The sequence below is a fragment of the Tachyglossus aculeatus genome, chromosome 11 (assembly GCF_015852505.1).
Source record: "Tachyglossus aculeatus isolate mTacAcu1 chromosome 11, mTacAcu1.pri, whole genome shotgun sequence".
NCBI lineage: Eukaryota > Metazoa > Chordata > Mammalia > Monotremata > Tachyglossidae > Tachyglossus > Tachyglossus aculeatus.
Genome location: NC_052076.1, coordinates 532,997 through 560,592, shown reverse-complemented (window position 1 = coordinate 560,592; position 27,596 = coordinate 532,997). Strand labels below are relative to the sequence as shown.

At 52.7% G+C, this 27,596-nt stretch overlaps 1 protein-coding gene across 2 annotated transcripts; it reads left to right on the top strand.

Annotated features, from left to right (window-relative positions):
* Positions 1 to 8: 8 nt before the first annotated feature.
* On the top strand, positions 9 to 26,492 carry CCDC191 (coiled-coil domain containing 191). Of its 2 annotated transcripts, XM_038754429.1 has the most exons (18): positions 9 to 146; positions 8,749 to 8,787; positions 9,493 to 9,634; positions 11,945 to 12,085; positions 13,024 to 13,196; positions 14,027 to 14,250; positions 15,363 to 15,525; positions 15,987 to 16,103; positions 16,374 to 16,564; positions 17,952 to 18,201; positions 19,161 to 19,576; positions 20,297 to 20,403; positions 20,540 to 20,622; positions 21,296 to 21,385; positions 23,233 to 23,376; positions 24,600 to 24,752; positions 25,214 to 25,347; positions 26,028 to 26,492. In XM_038754429.1, exons 1-18 carry the CDS (start codon positions 78 to 80, stop codon positions 26,158 to 26,160), a joined length of 2,769 nt encoding a protein of 922 aa, XP_038610357.1. In that variant the 5' UTR covers positions 9 to 77; the 3' UTR covers positions 26,161 to 26,492. The 2 variants fall into 2 exon arrangements, with proteins under 2 accessions (XP_038610357.1, XP_038610358.1); XM_038754430.1 differs by lacking the exon at positions 15,987 to 16,103.
* The last annotated feature ends 1,104 nt before the right edge of the window (positions 26,493 to 27,596 follow it).

Here is a 27,596-nt window from a genome sequence, read left to right as displayed (position 1 = left end):
GTGTCGTCGAAGGGGCCGGCGTTGCTAGCGGCAACCACCGGGGCGCGGGGCCCTGCGGGACCCTGCGGGACCGTGGCATGGCCTTCCGGGGCAGCAGGCCGGAGCTGTACCGCTGGAAGCGGCGGGCGAAGACGGCGGACGCCAAGGTGATGAGGGAGCTCTGGGGGCCCGAGGGCCGGGACACCCCGGGCCACCCCCCCTCCGCCCGTCCCTAAGGGTCGGCTTTCCGTGGCAACGTGTCCCCGGGCCTCCGCGCACCCTCCGCTCCTCTGCCGCTAATCTCCTCACCGGGCCTCCTTCTCGCCTGTCCCGCCGTCGACCCCCGGGCCTGGAAACACTCTATTTATTTATTTATTTTACCTGTACATATCTATTCTATTGATTTTATTCTGTTAGTGTGTCTGGTTTTGTTCTCTGTCTCCCCCTTTTACACTGTGTATTTATTTATTTATTTATTTTACCTGTACATATCTATTCTATTGATTTTATTTTGTTAGTGTGTTTGGTTTTGTTCTCGGTCTCCCCCTTTTAGACTGTGAGCCCGCTGTTGGGTAGGGACTGTCTCTAGATGTTGCCAACTTGGACTTCCCGAGCGCTTCCTGTGTGCAGAGCACTGTACTAAGCGCTTGGGAAGCGCTTAGTACAGTGCTCTGCACACAGGAAGCGCTCAATAAATACGATTGATGACGATAATGAACTTGTACTTCCCAAGTGCGTAGTACAGTGCTGTGCACATAGTAAGCGCTCATTAAATACGATTGATTGATTGAATGCCCTCCCTCCGTCCATCCGCCAAGCTAGCTCTCTTCCTCCCTTCAGGGCCCTACTGAGAGCTCCCCTCCTCCAGGAGGCCTTCCCACACTGAGCCCCTTCCTTCCTCTCCCCCTCGTCCCCCTCTCCATCCCCCCATCTTACCTCCTTCCCTTCCCCACAGCACCTGTATATGTGTATATATGTTTATACATATTTATTACTCTATTTTACTTGTACATATCTATTCTATCTATTTTATTGTGTTAGTATGTTTGGTTTTGTTCTCTGTCTCCCTCTTTTCGACTGTGAGCCCACTGTTGGGTAGGGACCGTCTCTAGATGTTGCCAACTTGGACTTCCCAAGCGCTTAGTACAGTGCTCTGCACACAGTAAGCGCTCATTAAATACGATTGATTGATTGGTTGATTGAATGAATGCCCTCCCTCCGCCCATCCGCCCAGCTAGCTCTCTTCCTCCCTTCAAGGCCCTACTGAGAGCTCACCTCCTCCAGGAGGCCTTCCCACACTGAGCCCCTTCCTTCCTCCCCCCCTCGTCCCCCTCTCCATCCCCCCCATCTTACCTCCTTCCCTTCCCCACAGCACCTGTATATGTGTATATATGTTTGTACATATTTATTACTCTATTTATTTATTTATTTTACTTGTACATATCTATTCTATTTATTTTATTGTGTTAGTATGTTTGGTTTTGTTCTCTGTCTCCCTCTTTTAGACTGTGAGCCCACTGTTGGGTAGGGACTGTCTCTATATGTTGCCAACTTGGACTTCCCAAACGCTTAGTATAGTGCTCTGCACACAGGAAGCGCTCAATAAATACGGTTGATGATGATAATGAACTTGTACTTCCCAAGCACGTAGTACAGTGCTCTGCACACAGTAAGCGCTCATTAAATACGATTGATTGATTGATTGATTGAATGCCCTCCCTCCGCCCATCCGCCCAGCTAGCTCTCTTCCTCCCTTCAAGGCCCTACTGAGAGCTCACCTCCTCCAGGAGGCCTTCCCACACTGAGCCCCTTCCTTCCTGTCCCCCTCGTTCCCCTCTCCATCCCCCGCATCTTACCTCCTTCCCTTCCCCACAGCACCTGTATATGTGTATATATGTTTGTACATATTTATTACTCTATTTTACTTGTACATATCTGTTCTATTTATTTTATTTTGTTAGTATGTTTGGTTTTGTTCCCTGTCTTCCCCCTTTTAGACCGTGAGCCCACTGCTGGGTAGGGACTGTCTCCATATGTTGCCAACTTGTACTTCCCAAACGCTTAGTACAGTGCTCTGCACACAGTAAGCACTCAATAAATACGATTGATTGATTGAGAGCTATTGTGGACGCAAGTGCCACCCGAGATGGACTGACACACACACATAATCTCCACCCCACCGCGGACCGGGCAGGACTAGGAAGCAGCACGTCCTAGTGGATAGGGCCCTTGTGAAGCAGCGTGGCCCGAGCTTTGACGTCAGAGGTCATGGGTTCAAATCCCGGCTCCACCAATTGCCAGCTGTGTGACTTCGGGCAAGTCACTTAACTTCTCTTGGCCTCAGTTGCCTCATCTGTAAAATGGGGATTAAAACTGTGAGCCCCCCGTGGGGCAACCTGATCCTCCCTACCCAACAACAGGCGCACAGGCTAGAAGCGGGAGACAGGCAACAAAACAAAACATATTAACAAAATAAAATAAATAGAATAAATATGTACAAGTAAAATAAATAGAGTAATTAATATGTACAAACATATATACATATGTATACATATACATATATTTATTGAGCGCTTACTGTGTGGAGAGCACTGTACTAAGCACCTGGGAGAGTACAATATAACAATCAACAGGCCCATTCCCTGCCCACAATGAGTTTACAGTCAAGAAGGAGGAGATGGACATTAACCCAAATAAATAAATGCCAGATAAATAAGTAATAAATAATGATGGCATTTGTTAAGCGTTTACTATGTGCCAAGCACCGTTCTAAGCTCTGGAGAGGATACAAGGTGATCAGGTTGTCCCACGTGTGGCTCACAATCTTAGTCCCCATTTTGCACATGAGGTAACTGAGGCCCAGAGAGGTTAAGTGTCTTGCCCAAAGTCACACAGCTGACAGTCGGCAGAGCTGGGATTTGAACCCATGACAGATATGCACAGAAGTGCTTTGGGGCTGGGAGGGGGAATAATAATAATAATAATAATGATGGCATTTATTGAGCGCTTACTAGGTGCAAAGCACTGTTCTAAGTGCTGGGGAGGTTACAAGGTGATCAGGTTGTCCTACTGGGGGCTCACAGTCTTAATCCCCATTTTACAGATGAGGTCACTGAGGCACAGAGAAGTTAAGTGACTTGCCCAAAATCACACAGCTGACAATTGGTGGAGCTGGGATGAATAAAGGGAGCAAGTCAGGGTGACTCCACCACTTTGCTGTGTGGCCTTGGGCAAGTCATTTAACTTCACTGTCCTCAGTTACCTCATTTGTCAGATGGGGATTAAGACTGTGAGCCCCATGTGGGACCGGGATTGTGTCCAACCCAATTTGCTTATATCCACCCCAGCGCTTAGTACAGTGCCTGGCACGTAGTAAGTGCTTAACAAATTCATTCATTCAGTCATATTTATTGAGCGCTTACTGTGTGCAGAGCACTGTACCAAGCGCTTGGGAAGTACAAGTTGGCAACATATAGAGACGGTCCCTGCCCAACAGCAGGCTCAAATGCCACAATTATTATTATTATTAAGGGAGTGGGGAAAAAGGAAAGGAGGGCTTAGTCAGCATCTGTATATATGTATATATGTTTGTACGTATTTATTACTCTTTATTTATTTTATTTGTACATATTTATTCTATTTCTTTTATTTTGTTAATACGTCTTCATCATCATCATCAATCGTATTTATTGAGCGCTTACTGTGTGCAGAGCACTGTACTAAGCGCTTGGGAAGTACAAGTTGGCAACATATAGAGATGGTCCCTGCCCAACAACAGGCTCAAGTGCCACAATTATTATTATTATTATTATTAAGGGAGTGGGGAAAAAGGAAAAGAGGGCTTAGTCAGCACCTGTATGTATGTATATATGTTTGTACGTATTTATTACTCTATTTTATTTGTACATATTTATTCTATTTATTTTCTTTTGTTAATACGTCTTGTTTTGTTGTCTGTCTTCCCCTTCTAGACTGTGAGCCCACTGTTGGGTAGGGACTGTCTCTATATGTTGCCAACTTGTACTTCCCAAGCACTTAGTACAGTGCTCTGCACACAGTAAGTGCTCAATAAATACGACTGATTGATTGTAACCTCCCCAGCGCTTAGAACAGTGCTTTGCACATAGGAAGCGCTTAACAGATACCATTATTATTATTATTATTAGAGCAGGGGCCTGGGAGTCATGTTCTAATGCTGCCTCCCCCACTTCATTCAATCATATTTAATGAGCGCTTACTGTGTGCAGAGCACGGTACTAAGCACTCGGGAAGTACAGGTCGGCAACATAGAGAGCCGGTCCCTACGCAACAACGGGCTCACAGTCTAGAAGAAAAAGAGAATGCCTGGAGGGGGATCACTTGTCTGCTCTGTGACCTTGGGCAAGTCACTTCACTTCTCTGTGCCTCAGTTTCCTCAGCTGCAAAATGGGGGTTGAGAGGTTGGGGGTGAGCCCAACATGGGACAGGAACCATGTCCAACCCGATCTGCTTGTATCCACCCCAGCCTTTGGGACAGCACCTGCCACATTAGTAAGCACTTAACAAATACCAGAATTATTATTATTGACCGAGCTCGGGGTGACGATAACTTCGGTAGATGGGATCCCTGGCTACAGTGAGCTGAGAGTAAACTGTGTGCAGAGTGCTGTGCTAAGCGCTAGGGAGAGGACGGTAGAGTTAGTCAAGATCGCTGCCTTCACGGAGCTGCAACCCAACCCAAGGGATAGACACAGAATGAATTATAGATAGGAGGAGATGGAGGGGTAGAGCATGCCGAAGAGCAAGTGCATTAATAAGAGTGTGAAAACGGATGTGTGCAAAGTGCCACTAGGAACAGCATGTGCATAAGTGCTTCACGTAGTAGCTGGAAGAAGAAAATGACAGGCCACAGCCTTCTCCTGCCTCCAAGCCCACCTAAAATCCCACCTCGACCAACAAGTCTTCCCTTTCATTGCTCTCTCTGTGTCTGTCTCCACCCCTTATTACCCTCCTCCACTTTCTGTATTCGTAAATTGTAAGCCCCCTCAAGGTTCAGGGTCACTATCTAATTCAATTAATGATTCACATTTATTGAGCACTTTCTGTATACAGGCCACTGTACTAAGCACTTGGGGAAGTGCACCGCAACAACATAACAGACATTCCGTGCCCGAAACACTTAGTAAGGTGCTCTGCACACAGTAAGCACTTAATATATACTATTACCTCTGCAACAGCTCTCTCATCTCTTCAGCCGAGTCTAGAGCTGAGGAACTTGTTTACTCCCAATGTCAGCACTCATGGGTTTATGTTCATTCAGCTGTCCATTTTGATTACCTGTAAATATTCTTTTGTCTGGCCCTTCCATTAGAGTGTAAACTTCTTGTGGGCAGGGAATATGCCACTTCCTTATTTAGTACTTCCCAAGCATCTAGTATGGTGTACAGTGTACTGCAGTAAGTGCTCAATAAAATACTACTGATAATAGTGGTATTTGTTAAACAGTATGTGCCAAGCACTATTGTAATTACTGAGGTAGGTACAAGAAAATCAGATTGGACACAGCCTCTTCCCATGCGGGGCCGGGGGGTGCTCATAATCTAAAAGTAGGAGGGAGAACAGGCATTTAATTTCCATTTTACAGATGAAGAAACTGTGGTACAGAAAAGTAAAGTAACTTTCCTAAAGCCACACAGCAGGCAAGTGGCAGATCTGGGATTAGAATCCAGGACCCTGCTCTTTTCACTGGTCCACACTGCCTCTCAAACTACTATCACTACTTGTAATAGTACTTCTGGTGGAGGTGTGATTTCTGAAGGGCTTTGAAAATGGGGAGAGTCATGATCTGGCAAATTTTATGGTGGGGGGAAAAGGGGGAGCTCAGTGCAGGAGGATGGGTGTGAAAGTGTGAACAAGAGGCCCCAGGTGGGAGGGTCAAGAATGACGTCCAATATGGTTTGCTTGAGAGGGCAGGGTCGGATGGGAGGGGGATGAAGATAAGCATGGGGGAGAGAGAGCTGAAGCAGTGCCTTAAAGCCGTTGGTGAGGAGTTTCTGCCCGATGCAAAGAGGAATGGGCAGCCACCAGAGGTGTTTGAGGGATGGGGAGGTGGGTGAGAGAGGATGTTTTAGGATAATGACCCTGACAGAAGGGTCAAATATGGAATGGAGAGGAAAGAAAAGTAGGAGCAGCAGCAGCAGTAGTAGTGATGGTATATGCTGAACACTGATCAATCAATCAATCAATCATATTTATTGAGCGCTTACTGTGTACAGAGCACTATACTAAGCACTTGGGAAGTACAAGTTGGCGACATATAGAGACAGTCCCTACCCAACAGTGGGCTCACAGTCTAGAAGGGGGAGACAGAGAACAAAACCAAACATTAACAAAATAAAATAAATAGAATAGATATGTACAAGTAAAATAAATAAATAAATAAATAGAGTAATAAATATGTACTGATCAACTGTGGTGCTCTGTACTCACTCCTTGGGGCATACAGCAGATGCACAAGACCAAGGGAACTCACTCTTTAGTGGGGCAGGAGGCGCCAGAGATCTTTACATGCAGTGGAATTAGAATAAATAAAACTGGTGATCAAGCAAATATGCATAGAGATTCTGAGTGCTGAGGTTGGCCATAAGTAGATCAATCAATCAATCAGTGGTATTTATTGAATACTTACTGTGTGCAGAGCACTGTGCTAAACGCTTGGGAAAGTACAATACACATTTCCTGCCCACAATGAGCTTACAGTCTAGAGGACAAGCTTACAGCCTAGAGATCCATAGGTGCAAGGTAGGGAGCGGAATCTGGGGGTGCCAGTGATGTGTTTAGGGAGGTCTAGTGCAGGAGGTGAGATTTTAGGAGGGTTTTGAAGGTAAGGCTGGAGGCAGGGAGAGCAGCGATCCAGTGACGGAGTCCGGGTCTGACCAGCGCCCGTGAGGACACGAAGAGGCAGAGCCTGGAAGTGTGGAGGAAAATCCGAGAGCGTTTGGTGACAGACTGGATACGCGAGTTGAAAGAGCAAGTTGTTGGATGATGCTTGGCTTGTGGACCCTGGAGACAGGAAAGAGTGGTGTCCACGGTTCCAAAATACAGTAGGCAGTAGCTCAGCCTCGTGAATAGAGCACAGGGCCTGGAAGTCAGAAGGACCAAGGTTCTAATCCTGGCTCCACCATGGGCAAATCACTTCACTTCTCTGAGCCTCAGTTACCTCATCTGTAAAATGGGGATTAAGAGTGTGAGCCCCATGTGGGCAGGGACTATGTCCAACCTGATTAATTTGTATCTGCCCCAGTGCTTAGAAAAATGCTTGGCACATAGTAAGACTTAACAAGTACTATTATTATTACTATTATTATTATTATTCTCTCTGCCCTCAGTTCCGTCATCTGTAAAATGGGAATTAAGACTGAGAGCCCCATGTGGGACAGGGGCTGTGTCCAACTTGATTAACTTGTATATGCCCCGGCACTTAGTACAGTGCCTGGCACATAGTAAAGCGCTTAACAAATACCACGGCTGAGGGTGGGGGCGGAAACGAAGGAGGAGAGGGTTTGGGAGGGAAGATGAGAAGATCCGTTTAGGCTAGGGAATGTGTCTGCTGACTCTGTTGTGTTTGTCCAATTGCTTAGTGAATAAGTGTTCAGTAAGTGCTCAGTAAATACCATGGATTGATATGTTGAGCTTGAGAGGAGGAGAGGGTTTGGGAGGGAAGATGAGAAGATCCGTTTAGGCTAGGGAATGTGTCTGCTGACTCTGTTGTGTTTGTCCAATTGCTTAGTGAATAAGTGTTCAGTAAGTGCTCAGTAAATACCATGGATTGATATGTTGAGCTTGAGAGGCCAGCGGGACAACGAGGCCGGGCCATCCTGGAGGCAGGAAGAGATGTGAGGCGGCAGGGCAGGAGAGGGGTTGGGGTCAGAGAGGGAGATTTGGGAGTCGCCGCTGTGCAGGTGGTGGTCAAAACTGACTTGTTAAACACCCCTCTCCCACCCCCTGGCCCAGAGAACCACCCCCACTTCTGGCTTCTGACCTTGTCCTCCCTCCAGGATTGTAAACCTCACAGGGGAAAGGGGCGGTGTCCGATCTGATGATCCTGTATCCGCCCCAGCAAGCAGCACAGAGCTTGGCGCACAGCGCGTTGGTCATTCTTCCCTCTCCTTACGTTAATTTGCTGGCCTGAATCTCCCCATTTGTGGGTCATGGATTCAGACCCATGGATCTTTAGAAAAGTCAAGACTGGCGGGAGCAACTGGGATCGATTGAGTCCCACTGGGTGCCGGATGCCATACCGGGAAAGTGCAGCTCGAAGAAGCCATGGGTCCCCTGCCCCCAAGAGGCTTCTGCTCTCTCGGGGTGACAGATGGAAAGGTGCACACAACTGGAGGGATCAAAGTCAATCTCTGCCCATTGGGCCAGGGCGGGCCGGACCGGGTGCTGCTGTAGATCCCAGGCCTGGGAATGGGCTTGAACAACTATGGCAGCACAGCTCAAGGTGTCTGGGGTTGGCTATGACTCGGGGAAGACCAGTAGGAGAAGGAGGAAGAAGAGGAGGAGGGGTTCCAGGCACCAGGCCTGGAAGGCAGGGAGGGCTGGGGTCTGGTGGATTCTGTCATGTTGCCACCATGGCTTCCTTTAGACCCTCCTGATAGAAAGTGAGCTCGGAGGAAGGAGGGGGCAGAGCAGGCAGAGCGGAGAACCAGTGGGAAGAGTGGCGAGTTGGCTTTCGGAGTGGGGCCGGGTGGTGCCCGGGGATGACGTAGTCTCTGCTCTTCTTTCCAGCCCAGGTTTGAGAACGACACTGTGGCTCATTGGGTCAAGGTAAGAACCCATCACCGCTTGCCTGAAGCCTGAAGGTGGTTGGCGCGTTCCTTGGGGGTGGGGGTCTGGGTGCGGATGGGGGTGATGGGGACAGTGGGGACAGTGGGTATCTGGTTTGGGTGGCACGGGCATGAGAGCAGATGAGGGTAGCAAGGGAGCAGGCCTTGCCACATGGGAAACCTGGTGGAAAGCATCCAGCCCTCTGGGCACATCCTGCTGAGAGCCAGAGTGGGGTGGGAGGTGGAGGGATGTCTGTGCTGGGGGAGCCTTTTGGGGCCTGGGCCCCTACTCTCTGGAAGAGTGGAAGTGTCTGAGGACTAGAGGACGGCGGGGAGCAGTCTGTGCTGAGGGAACCGTTTGAGGTCCGGGCCCCCGTCTCCAGAAGAGTGGAAGTGTCTGAGGACCGATTTGAAGGGGAACCTTCAGACCGTAAGTCACCATGAGCGATGCAGGTGGAGGGCAGCAGGGCCCTCTCATGGCTGTGATCATGTTCATCACCCTCACCATCGCCCAGTACGCGGCTGGCCGATAGGAGCACCCGCCTTCCTGGGGACGGAATGGAGTGTTGGGCCCCGAGGGACCCGAAGGAGAAGTGAAAACCTCTTTCCCCATCCTTTAGGAGTTTCTCGCCTGAGGCCACGGGGCAGCGGGAGCCGGGACAACAGGAGCTGCTCTGAAACGGTTCATTTTCTTCTTTTAAATTAGAAAGTGGAGCAGGCCTCAGAGTTTGCTGTTTCAGAAGCCTTTGCTCTGAAAGACTCCAGGTTTCCCCAGAAACCCCCGAGCTTCGTGGCAGACCTGGAAACGTCAGAGCAATTGCAGGACCACGATGGCACCTATGCCGAAGGTGGGCCAGTCTCCTGGGCCCTGAGCGGGTGCCCCTGCTGGCTCAGGAGAGAGCATCAGCCCTAGCAGCCAGCGGGTGGATGGGCGGGAGGGCCGGCGGGCAGAAAGACAGGCAAGCAGGCCAGGGGACAGATCGGTGACAAGGGCCTGGCTGTTTGTGTTACTCTTCTACTCTTCTCATAAAGCTGGGTTCTCTCTCTCTCTCTCTCTCTCTCTCTCTCTCTCTCTCTCTGTCTCTCTCTCTCTCCCTCTCCCTCTCCCTCTCTCTCTCTACAACTGCTCTGGGGCTATGTAGTAAGTGGGAGTGGCAGTGCTAATAAATACTATTACCACTATTACCTCCTAACCCTCACCCTAATTAGTTTTGACTTGGCTCTGAGGAGATCATCGGGGACCTTGGAGGGTACCAACTTGGTGGAGACTGCCAATTCCTATAAGCTCGTTGTGGGCAGGGAATGTGTCTACCAACTCTGTTACATTGTACTCTCCCAACAGCTTAGTATAGTGTTCTGCACACAGTAAGTGCTCAGTAAATTCTGCACACAATAAGTGCTCAGTAAATACAACTGATTGATTGGTTGGAGAGAGAGAAGAGGCTGACAGGTGGTGGTGGTAGTAGTATTTATTGAGCACCTACTTGGTGCAGTGTACTGCACCAGATGCTTGGGAAACAGGGGCGACACATCCCCTGCCCACAAAGAGCTTTCCCTCCCACAGGGGAGGCAGACATAAAGATAGTCACGACCAGATTTGTCAACTGAGAGTTGGGGATTAGCGGCAAAAGCGAGGAGATAGGCTAGGGTTGAGGGCAGATGGGGGAGAACCTTGCAGCTGATAGTGAGGAGCTTTGGTTCCATGTGGAGAGGCCGGGGGAGCTGACGGAGGGTTTTGAGGAGAAGAGCGATGTGGGGTTAGTAATGCTTCAGGAAGATGATCCGTAGAGCAGGAGCATGGAGTCTTTATTGAAGAGCTTGGTTCTCTTTGAGCAAAAGCTTCATTGGCCAACATTAAGCACCACAGAATGGGGGACAGTGGGGCTGGGACTGTGGATCCCACATTGGCCTTTTCAACTGCACACACACTCATAGTTGAATTTAACAGTCTGCCAGTCATCTTCGAATGTGAAGGACAACTCCATTTATATCCTGAAGGCTGGGAGACCAATGACTAGGCTCATTAAAGACCAGCGCATATGACAGGGTGATAGCAGTTTGGGTGAGAGGAAGGGGAGGAACCAGGAGATGTCGTGTAGGAAGAAGGTACAGCAGTTGGCCATAGACTGAATGTGAGAGGGTTTTTTTTTTTTATGGTATTGTTAATGGCTTACTATGTGCCAGGCACTGTTCTAAGCACTGGAGTAGATACAAAGTAATCAGGTTGGAAACAGTCCGTGTTCCCCTTGGGGCTCACAGTCCTAATTCCCATTTTACTGATGAGATAATTGAGGCAGAGAAGTTAGGTGACTTTCCCAAGGTCACCCAGCAGACAAGTGGCAGAGCCAGGACTAGAACCCAGGTCCTTCTGACTCCCAGGCCTGGGCTCCATCCACTAGGTCACACTGCTTCTCGAGAGTGGAACGATAGCGAGGAGGCAAGGCCACTCCCGAGGGTGTGGGGTTTTAGGACGGGGAGGATAGTGGTGGCATTGACTGGGATGGGAAAGTGAGGCGGAGGAGTGAGTAGGGGGCAAGACGAGGAGTTTTGTCCGATACATGTTCATTTTGAGGGGCCAGTGGGACACCCAAGTTGAGACATCTTGGGGGCAAGAGGAATTGGGATCCCAGGTCAAGGGAGAAGCTGGGGCTACAGAGAGAGAGACTTGGGAGTCATCTGCAGGGAGGAGGGAGGAAGGAGCTAAAGCTGAGGGAGCGATTGAACTCCCCGAGAGAGTGAGTTGTAAGCAAGAAGAGTCGGGGACTTGGAACAGCACCTCGGGGGACACCCTTGGTCAGATTTAGAGAGAGAAGAAGAATCAAGGAGTCGTCACAAGAAGAGGAGGAGACCTGAGTTAGTGTTGTGTGGCCCAAACTGAGGCCTCGGGGTGTTTGGAGGAGGGAGGCAGAGGAGGATTGGGTTGGATGGAGGGAGGTGGGGAGGGAGGGATGGATAGATGACATTGAGCCCTGTAGACTCGGTGGTGCAGAGACAGGTTACTAGAAATGAAGTCAGAGCAATTTTTTTCCAACCCCCACAGCTGGGAAATCAGCATTCGAAAAGTGGGGGTGCCCGCCTTCAGAAGGACGGGGCTGAGGTAAGTGGTTGTGAACCCCTGAAATAAGTCTACTGGGTACATATCTGCACTTTCCACCCAGCCCAGGAGCTGCTTCATGATTGGCTGGATTCCAAGCTGACCCCAGAACTGATGAGGGACTCTGAGGCCACTGGGGACCCGGTGCTCTGTCCAGGTCGTCTTCCCGAGACTACCAGCTTGCTCCAGTTCAACACGTTAGAAGGTGAGCTGGCATCTCTTTGGGTCCAGCTGTAGCACTCAGCTGACTCTGTCCCCGGGGCTGGTCCCCGCAGGGGGCCCCCAGCTGGGTTGAAATAGGTGGCTTTTACTCCCCTTCCTCCCTCCTGCTTTCAGGGGAAAATTGCTCATTGATTCTCCATGCTACTTTCCAGCTAGACTGGGTTTTCCATTTGGGTTCCCCAGTTAAGCTGATGATGTCCTTTAAGTAGCAACCGTAATGTGCCCTGATGACTCTACGCTTGGGCTCCTGCCTGACCTTGCCCTGTCCTGCCCCTCCCTGGAATAGCACTGGTTTCCTGTCAGTCAGAGGAGGCAGCCACCATGTTTCAGTGGGAGTGCGGGGGGCAGGATCTTAGTGGGTCTGAGGACTGGGAGAGGGTTGGCTTCCAGGAGCCAACAGGCCAAAAAGGTACCTTGTTGGAAAACCCTGGGGTACAGTCAGAGAGGAGAGAAGCCATCTGGAGCCCAGGTAATACCACTGAGGCATGCTCCTCCCTTTCCCGCCCCCGCCTCCCCCTGGCTTGCCCTCTGGATTGGGTATCTGAGCTACCAAATGGACCTGTCCTAGCCTGAAACCAGGGGCCCCTGCCAGAGGCCAGTTTGTTCAGAATAAAGGAGAGGAAATGCCTTCTGTACCCAACAGATGTAAATGCCTGGAATTGGCACCTCCAGGAAGTTAAGATGGCAAAAACATCAATGGGTTTCTGTGGGCCTGGAGGGTTTGGGTCAATCCATGGACAAGGTATGGAGGGGTGCGAGAGCCAGGATGACTTGGAATTCCAAAGATTCCTGGTGCACCTGCCTGACTGAGGATTCTGAGCTGGGGGACCGAATCAGGATTCTGAGCTGGGGGACCACAGGTCTGGTCCACTAAAGAGGCTTCTAAGGGAATTGTATCAGGATGGACTGCATCTCTTTCAGAGTCTTATGATTATTTGGAGAACGGAGAAGAAAGTACCACAGTTCCACAGTTCATTCAGCACCTCTTGCACAAAGAAGTGGTAAATTCTGGAATATTGGGAGATCTCGATTTGACTGACCACCAAAAAAAGCAGAAGGACCCTCGCCTCAGCATGGAGTTAAGGCATCAGCAGGTGAGAGGAAAACAGCGGATTCAGATAGGTCATGCTCTGAGTTCACCTAGCGAGCATTCCTCCAGATGTGCCAATTTGTACTTCCCAAGTGCTTAGTACAGTGCTCTGCACATAGTAAGCGCTCAATAAATACGATTGATGATGATGATGATGTAGATGATGGTAGGACAAAGAGTCCCAGGGGTGGTTTTGTGAGAACCAAGGAAAGTGAGCTGAGAGAGTGTCAGAAAGGAGAAAGATTCTTAACCTTTGGGCAGGGACCAACCACCCTTCTCGCTGTCCACTAGTGGGCAAGGTCTGCACTTGGGGTGCCCGCACAGCGGCGGAGCAGGGTTCGTGGGGAAGGGGGAAGGCAGGCCACAGAGAACGAGAGAGAGAGGGAGAGGGAGATACTCCTTTGGCCTTTCTCAGGTCGGTGGGGTAGAACAGGAAGCATTCCAGGGGGATGGAGAGCGTGTTTTGGTGGACCTTCGCTGTGATATCATTTGTTATTCAGCAAGGGCACGTGTGCTGAGGTAAATGGGTACTCTCTAGCAAGGAAATCATGATTCCTTCAGGCACCATTCGGCTGAGGTGGAGGGAGAGCTGTGAGCCCTAGCCAGTGAGAAGTGGAGCTCTGGACCCCAGATGCCCGGCGGACTTCTCTGGGGAAGAATTGCCACTTAGAGTGAATGGCCCCACTTCCCCACCTTTGGGAGTTGTGGTGTTGGGTGGGGTGTGGGGTGGTGAGCCGGCTTTGCCTTTCCACCGTAGTTGGCTCTGTCTCCAGGGGTTTGCCCCAAAACGGGCCAGGTCCTCGCTTCCACGTTTCACAGGTCCCCCACTTTCAGGTGAGAGAAAATCGTCTCAGGCATCAAAAGGAGCTCGAGCGACAGAGAGCCGAGGCGGCCCTGAGGAAGGCGGCCCTGGCCGAGGCCCAGGCCCTGGTACGGGCAGAGCAGAGGAGGCGGGCCCTGGCGGCCAAGCAGGAGGAGGAGGAGGTCCAGCGGGAGATGGTCAAGCTCAGGAGAGAGCTGGCCGCCCAGAGGCACACCGTGGAGGAGGCATGGAAAGTGTGCGTGAGGCGGGGAGAGGCTTGGGTGGGCAGGGACCCTCCCTTCCCCCAGAACCTTTCCATTTCCAGGCCCCGGGGTTCTAGCTGCGCCGTTCACTGTGGGCGGCCAGGGACAAGGGCTGCGGATGGGCCATGGGTCCGGCTTCAGGGAATGCTTTGTGGGGAAGGGGGAAGGTGGGCCACAAGCAGTGGGCCAGGGCAGCTGCCAGAGTCAGCCCAGGTGAGCTGCAGGCAGGAGCATGGGAACACCGGAAATCATGGTGAGGACGCCTGCGTTCTGAGGTTCCTTCCGCTCCTTGCTCTAGGGGTTTTTCCACCAGTGTCTCTGGAGCGGTGCATCCCACCCCTCCCGCTGTGCCCCTCCTCGTCCCCTTGTGCCCTACATGGACTGTCTGGGCCTCTTGCTCTGTCCTGACCATCTGTCTGTACCCCACCAGACTCAGAGCTGAGCTCCATGTTGAGCTCGTGTCGGGTAGAGCATCTCGCCCCGGGCCTGGGACAATGCCAGGCTTGCCCCCGGGAGTGTAGTAAGAAGTAGCCGGTGTGGGCCGGCATCACTGAGGTCCAAGCTCCCTCCAGTCCCGTCCTCTGATCAGTGGGTTTGTTCTGGGGGTCCCAGCCTCCATTACCCGCTCTTTACCAAAGTGCCTCTTATAAGATCTGGACTATTTCTTCATTGCCAAAGTCTCTTCTCCTTATGCTGTCTCAGTGAGTTCCAGTTTTTGCTCTCTGGGCAATTGTTCAGCCACTCTAGAACCCTTCTCTGTTCTGCCATCTATTTTTTCCTTGTTAGCATGCTTCTTCCCTCCCCACCCCCACCCCACCGCCAAACCGTGTACGATGTCTCTGGACCAGGTTTTGGTCCCTTTGTTGTCCTGAGTTGTTTTTCTTTATCCGGAAGGAGGACGGGGGGCGGGAGGGGGAGTAACAGCAACAACATGGGTCTGTGCCAGAAACTGCTGGCACTACTCCCTGGCTCACGAGCATTCCCCTGAACCGGGGTCACCAGTGCCCCCAAATGAGGGGAGGTCATCTGCCTTGGTATATTGTCAACCCCTGAATTAGCATCCGAGAAGTCTGTGATTAGCTTTTGGAATTGGTGTTCTTTTCAGGGAGAGAGAGAGGCTCCAGAGGGAGAAAGAGCAGGTGGCGGCCGAAAAGCCCCTGGACCAAAATGTGCCAGCTGCTCTACGACAGCCAGAAGAAGAGCGAGACAAAGAGAGTGGGGGAGAAACGCTGGACCCACTGATGGCACAGGGTGTCAGGGATCACCAGGTGAGTGAGCACATGGCAATGGAGGGATCAGGCTGGGGCACTGGGGGAGGGAGAGTCAGGGGTGTTTGATGATCTGCGTTGGGGCACTGGGGGAGACTCAGGGACAGAGGGGAGAGTCAGGGGTGGTGGATAGTCTGTGCTGGATCACTGGGGAGTTGGGGACAGAGGGGGGAAGAGTCAGGGTGGTGGATGATCCTTGCTGAGTCAGTTCCTCCAAGCATCTGGTGGGATTTAACCTCCTTTGGAGACAGTCCTGATCTGGCTGGCAGTGGGTCTAAACCAGGGATGACTTTGCAAAGGTTCTCGTATTCCTTCTCTGAGAAATAAGCCAAAGAATACCTGCACAGGGATACTGTGTTTGCAACTTCTCAGAGGATGGGCCGGGATAAATCCCAAGGATTATTGCAGGCTTTGTGTTTGCCACACCCAAACTCATCCCCACTAGTTTTCGATCCATGCAGGAAATTTCCTCTCAGCATCAGTCAGGCGCACCCAGAATAGAGCTAGAAGATCTCGAAGATCCGCGAGAGTCTAGAAGGCCTCAGGGCCCGGGATGGTCAACAAATGCGGACAGAAAGGTTTTTAAATAGCTCTCTGAGTTCTTGAATTTTGGAGTTTGGTGGATGATTTTTTAAAGTAGCTTTGCAATGAAATTCCATCCCCCTCCCCCACCCCACCCAGGGCGTGTATCCCTCACTACTCCTCCATCCCACCCAGGGTGTATACCCCTCCCTGTAGAAGCCTGCCTCTCCCCCGCCTGACCCCTCTTGCCCCCTCCTGCCGCCTCCCACCCTCGCTCCCCCGCCCCCAGTCCCTGACCCACTGGTGTTGCACCGTTTCCACCGCAGACCCTGCGGCAGCATTTCTCCGCCTGGTTCCAGCTGGTCCGGGATCGCAGGATCCAGATGGGCAAAGCTGGGGCTCTGGCGGATTGGCAGTGTCGGCTGCGGGCCCTGCGGGCCTGGAGAGACTACGCCTGGGCCCAGAGGCTGCAGAGGGAGATACACAACTTGGAGACTCTCCTTCGAGAACAGAACAGGTGTGGGGCACAGGCCTGGGCTTCCCGCGGCTCCAGCACTCTGACACTATGAAAAATCCTGATCAGAATTTTGGTATTGGGGAAGTGCTTACAATGTGTCAAGCCCTGTACTAGGTGCTAGGCGAAATTCAAGGTAATTAGGGTGGACAGAGTCTCTGCCCCATAAGGGATTCACAGACTAAGGGGGAAGGAGAACAGGTATGGAACCCCCATTGTACAGAGGGGGAAACTTGGGGCCTGGAGAAGTTGTGTGACTTGCCTAAGGTCACAGAGCAGACAAGTGGTGGAGTTGGGATTAGAACCCAGGTCCTCTGACTCCCAGGTAGGCTCGTTCCACTAAGCCATATTGCTTCCCATGAGGCTTGGACTCCCTTTCGAGGCTTGGTGTCCCCTGGGGCACCTAGTACATACATCTGGCAGGCCCTCGTCTCAGGTGACGCCCACAGAGTTAGGGGACATGCAGCAGGGAAGCTGCATGGTCTAGTGGGAGGAACCCAGTCCTGGGAGCCAGATGATCTTGGTTCTAATCCCGGCTCCGCCACTTGTCTGTTGTGTGACCTTGGACAAGTCACTTCTCTGTGCCTCAACTTCCTCATCTGTAAAAAAGGGATTAAATCCTCCTCCCACCTACTTAGACTGTGAACCCCCTGAAGACAGCTCCTCTGATTATTGTGTAGCTAGTCCAGTGCTTGACACATAGTAAGACTTTAACTTGTACCATAGTGATAATAGTAATAATAGTAGTATTATAGGAGGAGCCCCATCCATCACACTGCCTTATGGGATAAGAGGGGTAGGTAATGTAGGGAGGGCCGGGAGCAATCTGCTCCCTTTTAAACTAAATTGCAGGAGACCAGAATCTGCTTCCATCTGTCTTCTTTTGGAGGGGCTGACTGTCTCCTGATGGAGCAGAGGAGCAGAGCACCCCCTCTCCTGTGATACCTGCAGGGCTGGCCTGGTCCATGGTAACCCTGCCCCTGCTCTGGGCCCTGCTCCTGCCTGGTCTACAGTTTCTGGCAGTCAGTCAGCATTTTCTGTGCTCAGACCACTGTACCGAACGCTTTGGGAGAAGACAGTAGAGTGAGTAAACTAGATTCCTGCCTTCAAGGAGTTTAGTCTGCTGTGTGCAGAGTGCTGTACTGAGCACTGGGGAGAGGACAGTAGAATTAGTAGACATGATTCCCCGCTCCTCCCACCTCTGGCTTGAGGAGCTGACAGTCTTCTGTGTGTAGAGTGCTATATACTAAGCGTCAGGGAGAGGACAGTAGAATTAGGATATGCATTCTGGAGAAGCTACCAGTCTGCAGGGGAGAAAGAGACAAAGGGTAAATTCCAGGTGTGGGGGAGGAGGAACCGGGGGCCGTTCAAGCCACACCTCATCCTCCAGGAAGCAGCAGCTCGCCGTCGCCAATCACCGCAACAGCATCCTTCGCCGCTGCTTCACCGCGTGGCAGTGCTGGAGTCGGGCGGAGGCGGGGAAACGGGAGCTGGAGCTGAGGAAGGAAGAGACCAAAAGGAAGATGGCGGCGTTTCTGGAAGCGCTGTCACTTGGGCTGCTCAGCTCCAGTGGGTCGCGGGGCGTCAGTGGAGCCTGCAAGGGCACGGATCCCCGGGACCTACACGCGAGGCCAGAACAAGTGAGGCCTCTTTCTCTCTTTGGTGACTTCTGCTATTTGTGGCGCAGTCAACCCCGGACACTGGTCTCTACCGGTCACAATGGGCTGAAAATGGGTGTTAGGGCTGGCCGGCCCTGTTGAGGGGCACCGGTGGGGTTCAGGGTGGCCGACAGGGTTAGAATTGGGCAGTGTCATAAGGTCCTGCTGGCAGGGCCAGAGGTGGGTGGGCGCATTGTGGGCGGATGGTGTTATTAGGTCTGTCCATCAACCTTAGGGGAGGCCTTCTCAGACTGAGCCCCTTCCTCTCCCCCTCGTCCCCCTCTCCATCCCCCCCATCTTACCTCCTTCCCTTCCCCACAGTACCTGTATATAAGTATATATGTTTGTACATATTTATTACTCTATTTATTTTACTTGTACATATCTATTCTATTTATTTTATTTTGTTAGTATGTTTGGTTTTGTTCTTCTCTGTCTCCCCCTTTTAGACTGTGAGCCCACTGTTGGGTAGGGACTGTCTCTATATGTTGCCAACTTGTACTTCCCAAGCGCTTAGTACAGTGCTCTGCACACAGTAAGCGCTCAATAAATACGATTGATTGATTGACCACCTTGTCCTGAGTTTTATATGACTGGGGGTGGGTCGCAGCTCAGATCCTGGAATCCCAGACCCTTTTTCTCCCAGGAAGGTCACCCCTCTGTAAGACCAACTGATGGGTGCTCAAGGACACAAGAGAGCAATGGAGAGCCCCGGAATTGGACTTAATTGAGTAGAGTCCTTGCTTTTCAGGGATTTGGGGGTACATAGATGGCCATCTATGGCAGAGCCCAGAGTTGGGGTGCAGACAGGATCACTGTAGAACTGGAAACGGACCTCCCAGGATCCCCAGAAACACGGGGGGTTTCGGAGCAACCCACCTGACGGTGCTCCGAGGACTGCCAGCAAGGGTGGAAATGCTGACCCAGACTTTTTCTTGCAGGGCACTGATGGACCCCTCCCCACACACGAGCCCAAAGCCGCAGGAGCCTGCCTGGACGGTCCGGACTGGGGCTCTGAAGGCCAGATCCACAGTCCCGCGCTCCACCGAGGCCCCACACGAACCTGGCCAGCCTCCCCTCTGGCCACTCCCCTGTGCTCCCCAGGCCTCATTCCAGTCCAAAGCCAGGAGGAGGCCCCACGGCTGGCTGCCAGCCACGGTGATCATGGCCACCCTACTGGTCAGCTCAGGCATCCAAGCCCCGATCCTGGGCCCGGGTGCCATCCTGAAACCCGGGAGAAGGCCAGGCTGTGGGCCACTGCAGTTCTGGTGGCCCCGAAGCGTCCCGGGCCAAACCCTGGGGCAGGCAGGCCAAGGAGAGGGTCCCAGCAGATGACTGAACACGCCAACTCACTGAGGTCAGCCGGAGGGTTTGTCGTGGCCTGCAGACCCAAGGCCACCGGGGTTGAGCCTCCCTCTGTGGTAGCTACCTTCTTCCTGTCCTCCCTCCTTCCCTCTTTTCTTCCTTTCTGTGAGTCCCATGTCTTAGACCGTGAGCCCTTTGTGGGTCAGGGATGATGTGGGTCAGGGGAAGCAGCGTGGCTCAGGGGGAAGAGCCTGGGCTTCGGAGTCAGAGGTCGTGGGTTCAAATCCTGGCTCTGCCACTTGTCAGCTGTGTCACTTTGGGCAAGTCACTTCACCTCTCTGGGCCTCAGTTCCCTCATCTGTAAAATGGGGATGAAGACTGTGAGCCCCATGTGGGACAACCTGTTCACCTTGTAACCTCCCCAGCGCTTAGAACAGTGCTTTGCACATAGTAAGCGCTTAATAAATGCCATCATTATTATTACGTCTGACCTGATTATCCTGAATGTACCACGGTGCTTAGTATAGGGCTTGACACATAATAAGCACTTTACAGATACCGCAATTACTACTCTGTCTGCCCACCCTTCCCTCCCTCCAGCCCTCTGGAGATCGCACCTCTGGTTTATAAGAGGGTCTAGAAGCCCTTAGTTATTGGTGGTGTTGCAGGGAAGAGAGGGAGTGGGGATGATTTCGGTTGGCCAGAAGCCTCAGACTCCTCAGAGGAGAGGCCAGCCTTCTACTTGTTGGCACTTTTTGCCTTCCACTCCCAGGGCCCCTTCTTTGGAGAGAGAAGGCCTGAGGCAAGACCCCCACAGCTGTTTTGCCAGGTCCAGAGGCAGTCCGAAGCAGCTTGCTTGCTCCCACCCCATCCTCAAAGGTAGAGTGCTGCCCGGTGGAAGGAACACATTTCCTATGGGAGGAAGCCTGCAATTGCCTGGGAGGGGTCCTGGCGCTCAAACAGTGGCCAAGCCGATGGCTGTTAGGTGCTGAGGCTTCCGGGTACTGTTTCCCAGCTATGGAGGAGAGAGCAGTTCGGCGGGCAGAACGGAGAAGGGAGCTGGAAGACCGGAAGAAGAAGCAGGAAGAGGAGAACTTGGTAAGGAAAACTCGGGGGTGGAGGTCTCGGACGTTGCAAGGGTTGAGATGGGTGGTGGGTGCAGCCAGGGTGGGGGTGCTGTATGGGAGGCACCCTGGCAGCAGGAGCCGGGGGGCATGCGGTATGCGAGGTGATCAGACGGTAGGGGCACTTTACGTGAGGAGTACAGACAGCGGGGGAGGTGGAAACTCTGTACACTAGGCATCCAGACGGTGGGCGGAGAGCGAGGGGGGGCTTGACATGAGGCATACGAACAGTGGAGGTGGTAGCGGGGGGAAGCTGTATGTAAGGCATATGGACAGGGGTGATGGGGGTTGATTTTTGTAAGATGTACTGACAGTGGGGGCCGGGAAGGCCCCATATGTGGAATATACATACAGACAGTGGGAGTGAGGGAGCAAGCACTGTTCGTGAGGTGTACGGACAGTGGGGGCCGAGGGCACGGTATGTGAAATGTACGGGCAGCGGGGGTGGGGTGGTAGGCTCTGTACATGAGGCAGACTGATAGCAGGGGCGAACGGGAGGGCAAGAAGCCCTTTCCCCTGACCCCGGATGGCACACGGGCCTTCCGCGAGGCCATGCAGACACCGGGGGACGGTGGGGACGGCGGCGGCAGTGAGAATATTTCCCCGGCCGGGGGAGGCGGCCGAACCTCTCTGCTCGCGTTGACCAGGCCCTTGCAAAGGCCCGGGAGGAAGAGCGGCAGCGGCAGGAAGTAGAAGCGAAGCGGATCCAGAGGGCAGAGAAGAGATTGCTGAAACTGGTGAGTGAGGACGGCCTGTCCCGCCTCTGCTCCCTGCCCGCTGACCCCAGGTGGTGGAACCTGGCTTTAATGCTCAGTAGCTGCTAACTTCCCCAACTCAATCAATCAAGTGTATTTATTGAGCGCTTACTGTGTGCAGAGCACTGTACTAAGCGCTTGGGAAGTACAAATTGGCAACATATAGAGACAGTCCCTACCCAACAGTGGGCTCACGGTCTAAAAGGGGAAGACAGAGAACAAAACCAAACATATTAACAAAATAAAATAAATAGAATAGATATGTACAAGTAAGATAAATAAATAGAGCAATAAATATGTACAAACATATACATATATACAGGCGCTGTGGGGAAGGGAAGGAGGTAAGACGGGGGGATGGAGAGGGGGACGAAGGGGAGAGGAAGGAAGGGGCTCAGTCTGGGGGCTCAGTCTGGGAAGGCCTCCTGGAGGAGGTGAGCTCTCAGTAGGGCCTTGAAGGGAGGAAGAGAGCTAGCTTGGCAGATGGGCAGAGGGAGGGCATTCCAGGCCAGGGGGATGACGTGGGCCGGGGGTCGATGGCGGGACAAGGGGGAACAAGGCACGGTGAGGAGATTAGCGGCAGCCGTTAGCATGGCACCCCGCTCTTCCTCTCCTCCCGAGTGAGCTCCCAGACCTGGGAACGGATTTCCTCCAGCAACCCGCACCCCAGGTCATTCATTCATTCATTCATTCAATTGTATTTATTGAGCACTTACTGTGTGCTGAGTACTGTACTAAGCACTTGGGAAGTACAAGTCGGCAACATAGAGAAACGTTCCCTACCCCACAGTGGGCTCACAGTCTAGAAGGGGGGAGACAGACAACAAAACAAAACATGTAGATAGGTGTCAAAATCGTCAGAACAAATAGAATTAAAGCCATATGCACATCATTAACAAAACAAATAGTAAATATGTACAAGTAAAATAGAGTAATAAATCTGTACAAATATATCTACAAGTGCTGTGGGGAGGGGAAGGAGGTAGGGTGGGGGGGATGGGGTGGAGGAGAGGAAAAAAGGGGCTCAGTCTGAGAAGACCTCCTTGAGGAGGTGAGCTCTCAGTAGGGCTTTGAAGGAAGGAAGAGAGCTAACTTGGCGGATGTGCAGAGAGAGAGGACATTCCAGGCCAGGGGAAGGACATGGGCTGGGGGGTCAACGGCGGGACAGGCGAGAATGAGGTACAGTGAGGAGATTAGCGGCGGAGGAGCGGAGGGTGCAGGCTGGGCTGTAGGAGAGAAGGGAGGTGAGGCATTAGGGGGTGAGGTGATGGAGAGCCTTGAAGCCGAGAGTAAGGAGTCACGCCTACTGCACTCACATTGTCATGATGGGATGGCAGCCCAGGGGGATGGGGCATGTGCTGAGGAGGACAGTAGGGAGGGAGGTGGTGTCTGCTGAGAATTGTGGTTCAGGGGCTCTATGGTTCCCCTGTATTAGAAGGTGATCCAGCTCAGAGCATTCATCAAAGAAGAGAGAAAGGGCTGCTTGAGGGGGGAGAGGGTGCTGGCAGGTGTTCTGGACCTCCTGGACCAGTCAGAGCAGGGACCCACAGCTCCTAGTGCCCACACTGGCGAGGAATCCGGGGACCACCTCCAGCAGAATACGCTGCTCCCTGCTCGCCAGGGGGACTGGGAGGATCTGGCCAGCCGCTCAGCTGGCACGTCCCCCGAGTCACTTTCTTTAGTCCTGGTAGAGGCTGCCCGGGGATCTATCCGAAGGTCGGCTTAGAGTCCCCAGGCAGAACCGGGCCCATGAAACTGTTGGGAAAGGTGCAGGGGACAGAGAGAGAGTGATCTTATGGACTGAACATTTCTGCCTTCACCATCTCCAGAAGGAACTGGAGAAGCAGCGCAGGCTGCAGCAGTATCAGCGGCTCCAGGCGAAGGCCAAGGAACATTACGACAAGACCCTGCTGCGGACACGGGGGCTGGATCCGTGGAAGGCCCTGATGTTGAAGAGCAAGGAGAACATGGAGGTAAAGGGCAGGGCCGGGGGGACTGAGCCCCAGGAAAGGTAGAGAGAGACAGAGGAGAAAGAGAAAGAGAGAAACACACCAGATTCAGGAGTTTGCATGCAAACCAATCAGTGAAATTTATTGAGTGCTTAGGGTATGCAGAGCACTATACTGATTGCTTGGGAGAGAACAAGCATGGCTTGTGGAGAGCTGTGGCCTAGTGATAAAACACAGGTTTGGGAGTCAGAGGATCTGGGTTCTAATCTCAGCTGTGTCACTTGCCAGGTGCATGAATCACTTCACTTCTGGGTGCCTCGTTTTTCTTATCTATAAAGTGGGGACTCAAAGCCTGTTCTTCCTCCTACTTAGACTGTGAACCCCAAGTGGGACATGGACTGTGTCCCGCCTAACTTGTATCTACCCTAGCTCTTAGAACACTGCTTAAAAATTAATATGCGCTTAACAAATATAATAATAGTAACAATAACAATACCGTAGTCAGCAGACACTTCATTCAACCATATTTACTGAGTGCTATGTGCAGAGCACTGTACTAAGCACTTGGGAGAGTACAGTATAACAAATACATTGCCTGCCCACAACGAGCTTATGGTCTAAAGGAGGAGACAGACATTAAAATAAATTACACGATCCCTGCCTTCAAGGAGAGTACAATATGATCAGTAGACTTGACTGGGGTAGAGCATGCTTGCACACGCACGCGTGCACACACACACACTCACTCACTCAATGGTATTTATTAAGCCCTTCCTGCATGCAGGGCAGTGAAGTAAGTGCTTAGTATGCACACACGTATACACACCCGGTGACACTGCTTATCTGTGCCCCCGCTTCTCTCGCGATGTTAATGCTCCTCTTTCTCACTGTTCAGAGTGCTCCCCCAGCCACCTGCTTCTCTCTCAGGAAGAGGAGGAGGAGGCCGGAAGAAGAGAAAAGCCAAGTCAGATAACTGAAATAGCCACCCCACGGGGGTGCCACCAGCTTCTCTCTTTCTCCCCACTTTCACACACCCTCAGTAACAATATTTTGGAAATGTCACCAAAAACAAGCAGAGCAGTTTTCTCCAACCCCTCCCCAGGCCTCTTGCCCAGTGCCCCGACAGAGCACCTAAGCTCACTACTGCTCTTTCCTACCTTGCCCTTCCGCTGGGCCTCTTGATGAACTCACACCTCCTACCCATGATGTTCACACTGCCTGCATCTTGCTCTTTCCACCCCTACCAGGCCGCCCAGACACATTGGCGCAGGGCCTGCCAGCGGAGCTGCTTGAATACCTGGCACAGACACGTTCAGCTCAGCAGAGCCCAGCTGACAGCCCAGGCAGATGACTTCCATTCCCAGGTGCTGCTCAGGAAGACTTTCAGCATCTGGGTCCAGGTGAGGTGCCCACAGACAATGGAACCCACCAGGCCTCACCAGGGAATTCACCAGGGCCGGGACCCGTCAGTCTCAGGCGAGGCCCCTGATAGAGCTGTGAAGGGGTCGGTGTCCTAGCCAGGGGTGTGAACAAAGAGGGTGGGAGGCAGTCTGCTTGCTGCAGAGAGGAATGGGTCATTGTGAGAAGTTTTAGAAAGTAATCTGGATAGCAGAGTGAGGCTGGGAAAAGAGAAGGGCGGGTTGAGGAGGAAGAACTGACGGGATCCAGTAAGAGACGGGACATGCATGTGTGTGTGTAGCTGGGGGGCACGTTGAAAGAGAGGGCAGAATCCAAGAGGGTGGTGGCATGGCCAGTTTGGGCTTCTGCAAACTCCCTTGATAATTGTTTCCGGGTGCCCCCACCCCCGTGGGTGCCACGCTCGTTGTGTGTTTCTGCCCCCCGATCCTCCTCGTTTGTGCAGTACCAGCGGGACCGCGCTGCCCTGGCCGCCACAGCCAGCCAGCTGCGGGCAGCCTTCCTGAAGAAGAAGGTCCTTGGGGCCTGGTCGGTGCTGGTCCGGGACAAGCACCAGGCTGCAGTCCTGCACAGTGACTGGTGAGGTCCGGGGTGCTCGGCTGGCCGGGGGCAGGGTTGGGAACCCTGGGGTACGACTCCCTGCTGCCAGAGCTCACAGCAGTGTCACCAACGTTCAGCACTGACCCACTGCCCGGTAAAGAGGAGCCTTCTTGTCACAGAGAAAGCACCTCCAGGCATCTAGACACTCGGTCTGGACGATTCTGTGAGGGGTGGGGACGTGACACTGAAAATGAACAGAACAATGGGAATCCCAGTCTGAGTGGGTCAAGGATGAGGCAGAACCAGGGTCCGACCCTCGGCCGTAGGGCTGGGGAGGAGGAGAAAGAGGATGCTTTCGGCCTGGGCCCGGACTGATCTTGAAGTGGCAGGCACAGTCAGCCACGGAGCCACTGGCTTTCACCATGACCCGCCTTCCCCATGCTCACAAAGCAGGCTTTATTTCCTCCTGCTGGGACCATCGCGGCTATGTGGTCCGAGCATGCCGGAGGAGGCAGTGCTTGGGTGAGGTGAGGGAAGGGGCTGGGTGGTGAAGTGGTTTTTCCTCAGTCAGTGAGTCTCGCCAGAATCAGCCACCCTCACGTTGTGGCCAGCCTCATCCCACCTTCCAGAATGTCGGCTGGGTGGGGCCTGCTCTGGCAACTCAAGCCAGGGAGCCCATGCATGCAGACACGCTCGCTACGGGTTTCTCTCTCATTAAGGAGGATGCTTCGGAATGCTTTCCGGCAATGGAGGCGGCTCCCAGAGTCCATGCAGGAGGAGAGGTTACGAGAGGAGAGGCGGGAGCAGCTCCGTAGGAGAGTGGCAGAAATCCTTCCCGACTTCAGAGCCTGATGGGCAGAGTCTGGGCCGGGGATGTGGAACAGCCTTCTGTACTTTCTGCTGGTGAAGCTGGAGAGGTGTGCAGCCCTGGGGATCCCGACAGGGAACCCTGCAGGATGATGACGGTCCCTGACTCTCAGCTATTCACCTGGGGCACCCGAGCTACTGAGGGATGGCTGCCGGCCCACGGTCCAAGCTGTAGTTTCAGGGGTGGGGGAGGGCAGGTATAATACAAACATCAAGCTTTTATCTGCGGGCTGCTGCCTAGCTTGGGGTGGCCTGAGTGCACGCTCCCAAGCCACAGGGACCTCTGACACCAGGCGGAGCCCGCAGAATAAATAATGATAAACCTAAGTTGTCCCCAGTGGCTTGTGAGAGTTCTTTGGACAAGGCCCCTTGGAGGAGGTGGGGTGGTCAGAGAGTGGAACAGCCAAGTGGAGAGGCTTCAGCTTTACCAACATTGTGGGATGGGGAGGAGGTAGGGAGGACACTGGGAACTTGAAGAGGAGTTAAAGATGTTGGAAGAGGCAGGCGGGAGCAGGGAGGGAGCCTGGCCTAGTGGAAAGAGCACGGAGTCAGAGGACCAGGGTTTTACTGCCGGCTCTGCCACTTGTCTTCGTGTGACCAGAGGCAAGTCAACTCACTTCTCTGTGCCTCAGTTACCTCATTTGTAAATGGGGATTAAGACTGAGCCCTGTGTGGAACAGGGACTGTGTTCAACCCAATCATCTTGTATTTAACCCAGCATTTAGTACAGTGCCTGGCCCTGGTGGAGCTGGTGAGCTTCCTAGCCCCCTCTCTCATAATAACAACATAGTAAGCACTTAATACCACGATTATTATTAACAAGGGTGGTATTGATGCATTTACTGTGTGCCAAGCACTGTTCTAAGCACTAGGGTGGTTACAAGACTGTCAGGTCAGACAGGGTCCCTGCCCCACATGGGGCTCACAGATAAAATAGGAGGGAGAGCAGGTACTGAATTCCTATTTTACAGATGAGCAAACTGGAGCCCAGAAAAGTGAAGTGATTTGCCTCAGGTCACACACCAGGCAAGGGGCAGAGCCCAGATGAGAAGCCAGGTCCTCTGACTCCCAGGCCTGTGCTCTTTCTATGGGACCACACGATTTCTTGCACTTCTTCCCTCCCTGGACCAAAGGAAAGCAGACATAAGCACAAGGCAGTGAAGCTGCCACCTCTACCGGAGATCTGCAAGGGAAAAGGGGCGAGAAGCCGTCAGGCAGCCACTGTCCAGGGATGGGAAGAGCCCGTGCCCCACAGCGGGACTTGGTGCCCTCCCAGAGATGGTGGGGAAGAAGGGGCTTTGCAAAGCACCTGTTACTGTTTCCTGAGCAGAGGCAGGCACTCTCTCTTTTCTGGGCTGGGCTGGCCACACCACCTGGAGTTCTGCCTGTCTGTCCACCCTCCTCCCTAACAGCCTCTGACA

What these genes read in the sequence shown, in the direction of transcription:
- CCDC191 (XM_038754429.1), top strand. Translation starts at nt 78, where the DNA reads ATGGCCTTCCGGGGCAGCAGGCCGGAGCTGTACCGCTGGAAGCGGCGG. An exon ending in AGAGCAAGGAGAACATGGAG is followed by an intron (nt 23,377 to 24,599) that starts GTAAAGGGCAGG and finishes CACCCCTACCAG; the next exon opens with GCCGCCCAGACACATTGGCG. An exon ending in CTTTCAGCATCTGGGTCCAG is followed by an intron (nt 24,753 to 25,213) that starts GTGAGGTGCCCA and finishes TCGTTTGTGCAG; the next exon opens with TACCAGCGGGACCGCGCTGC.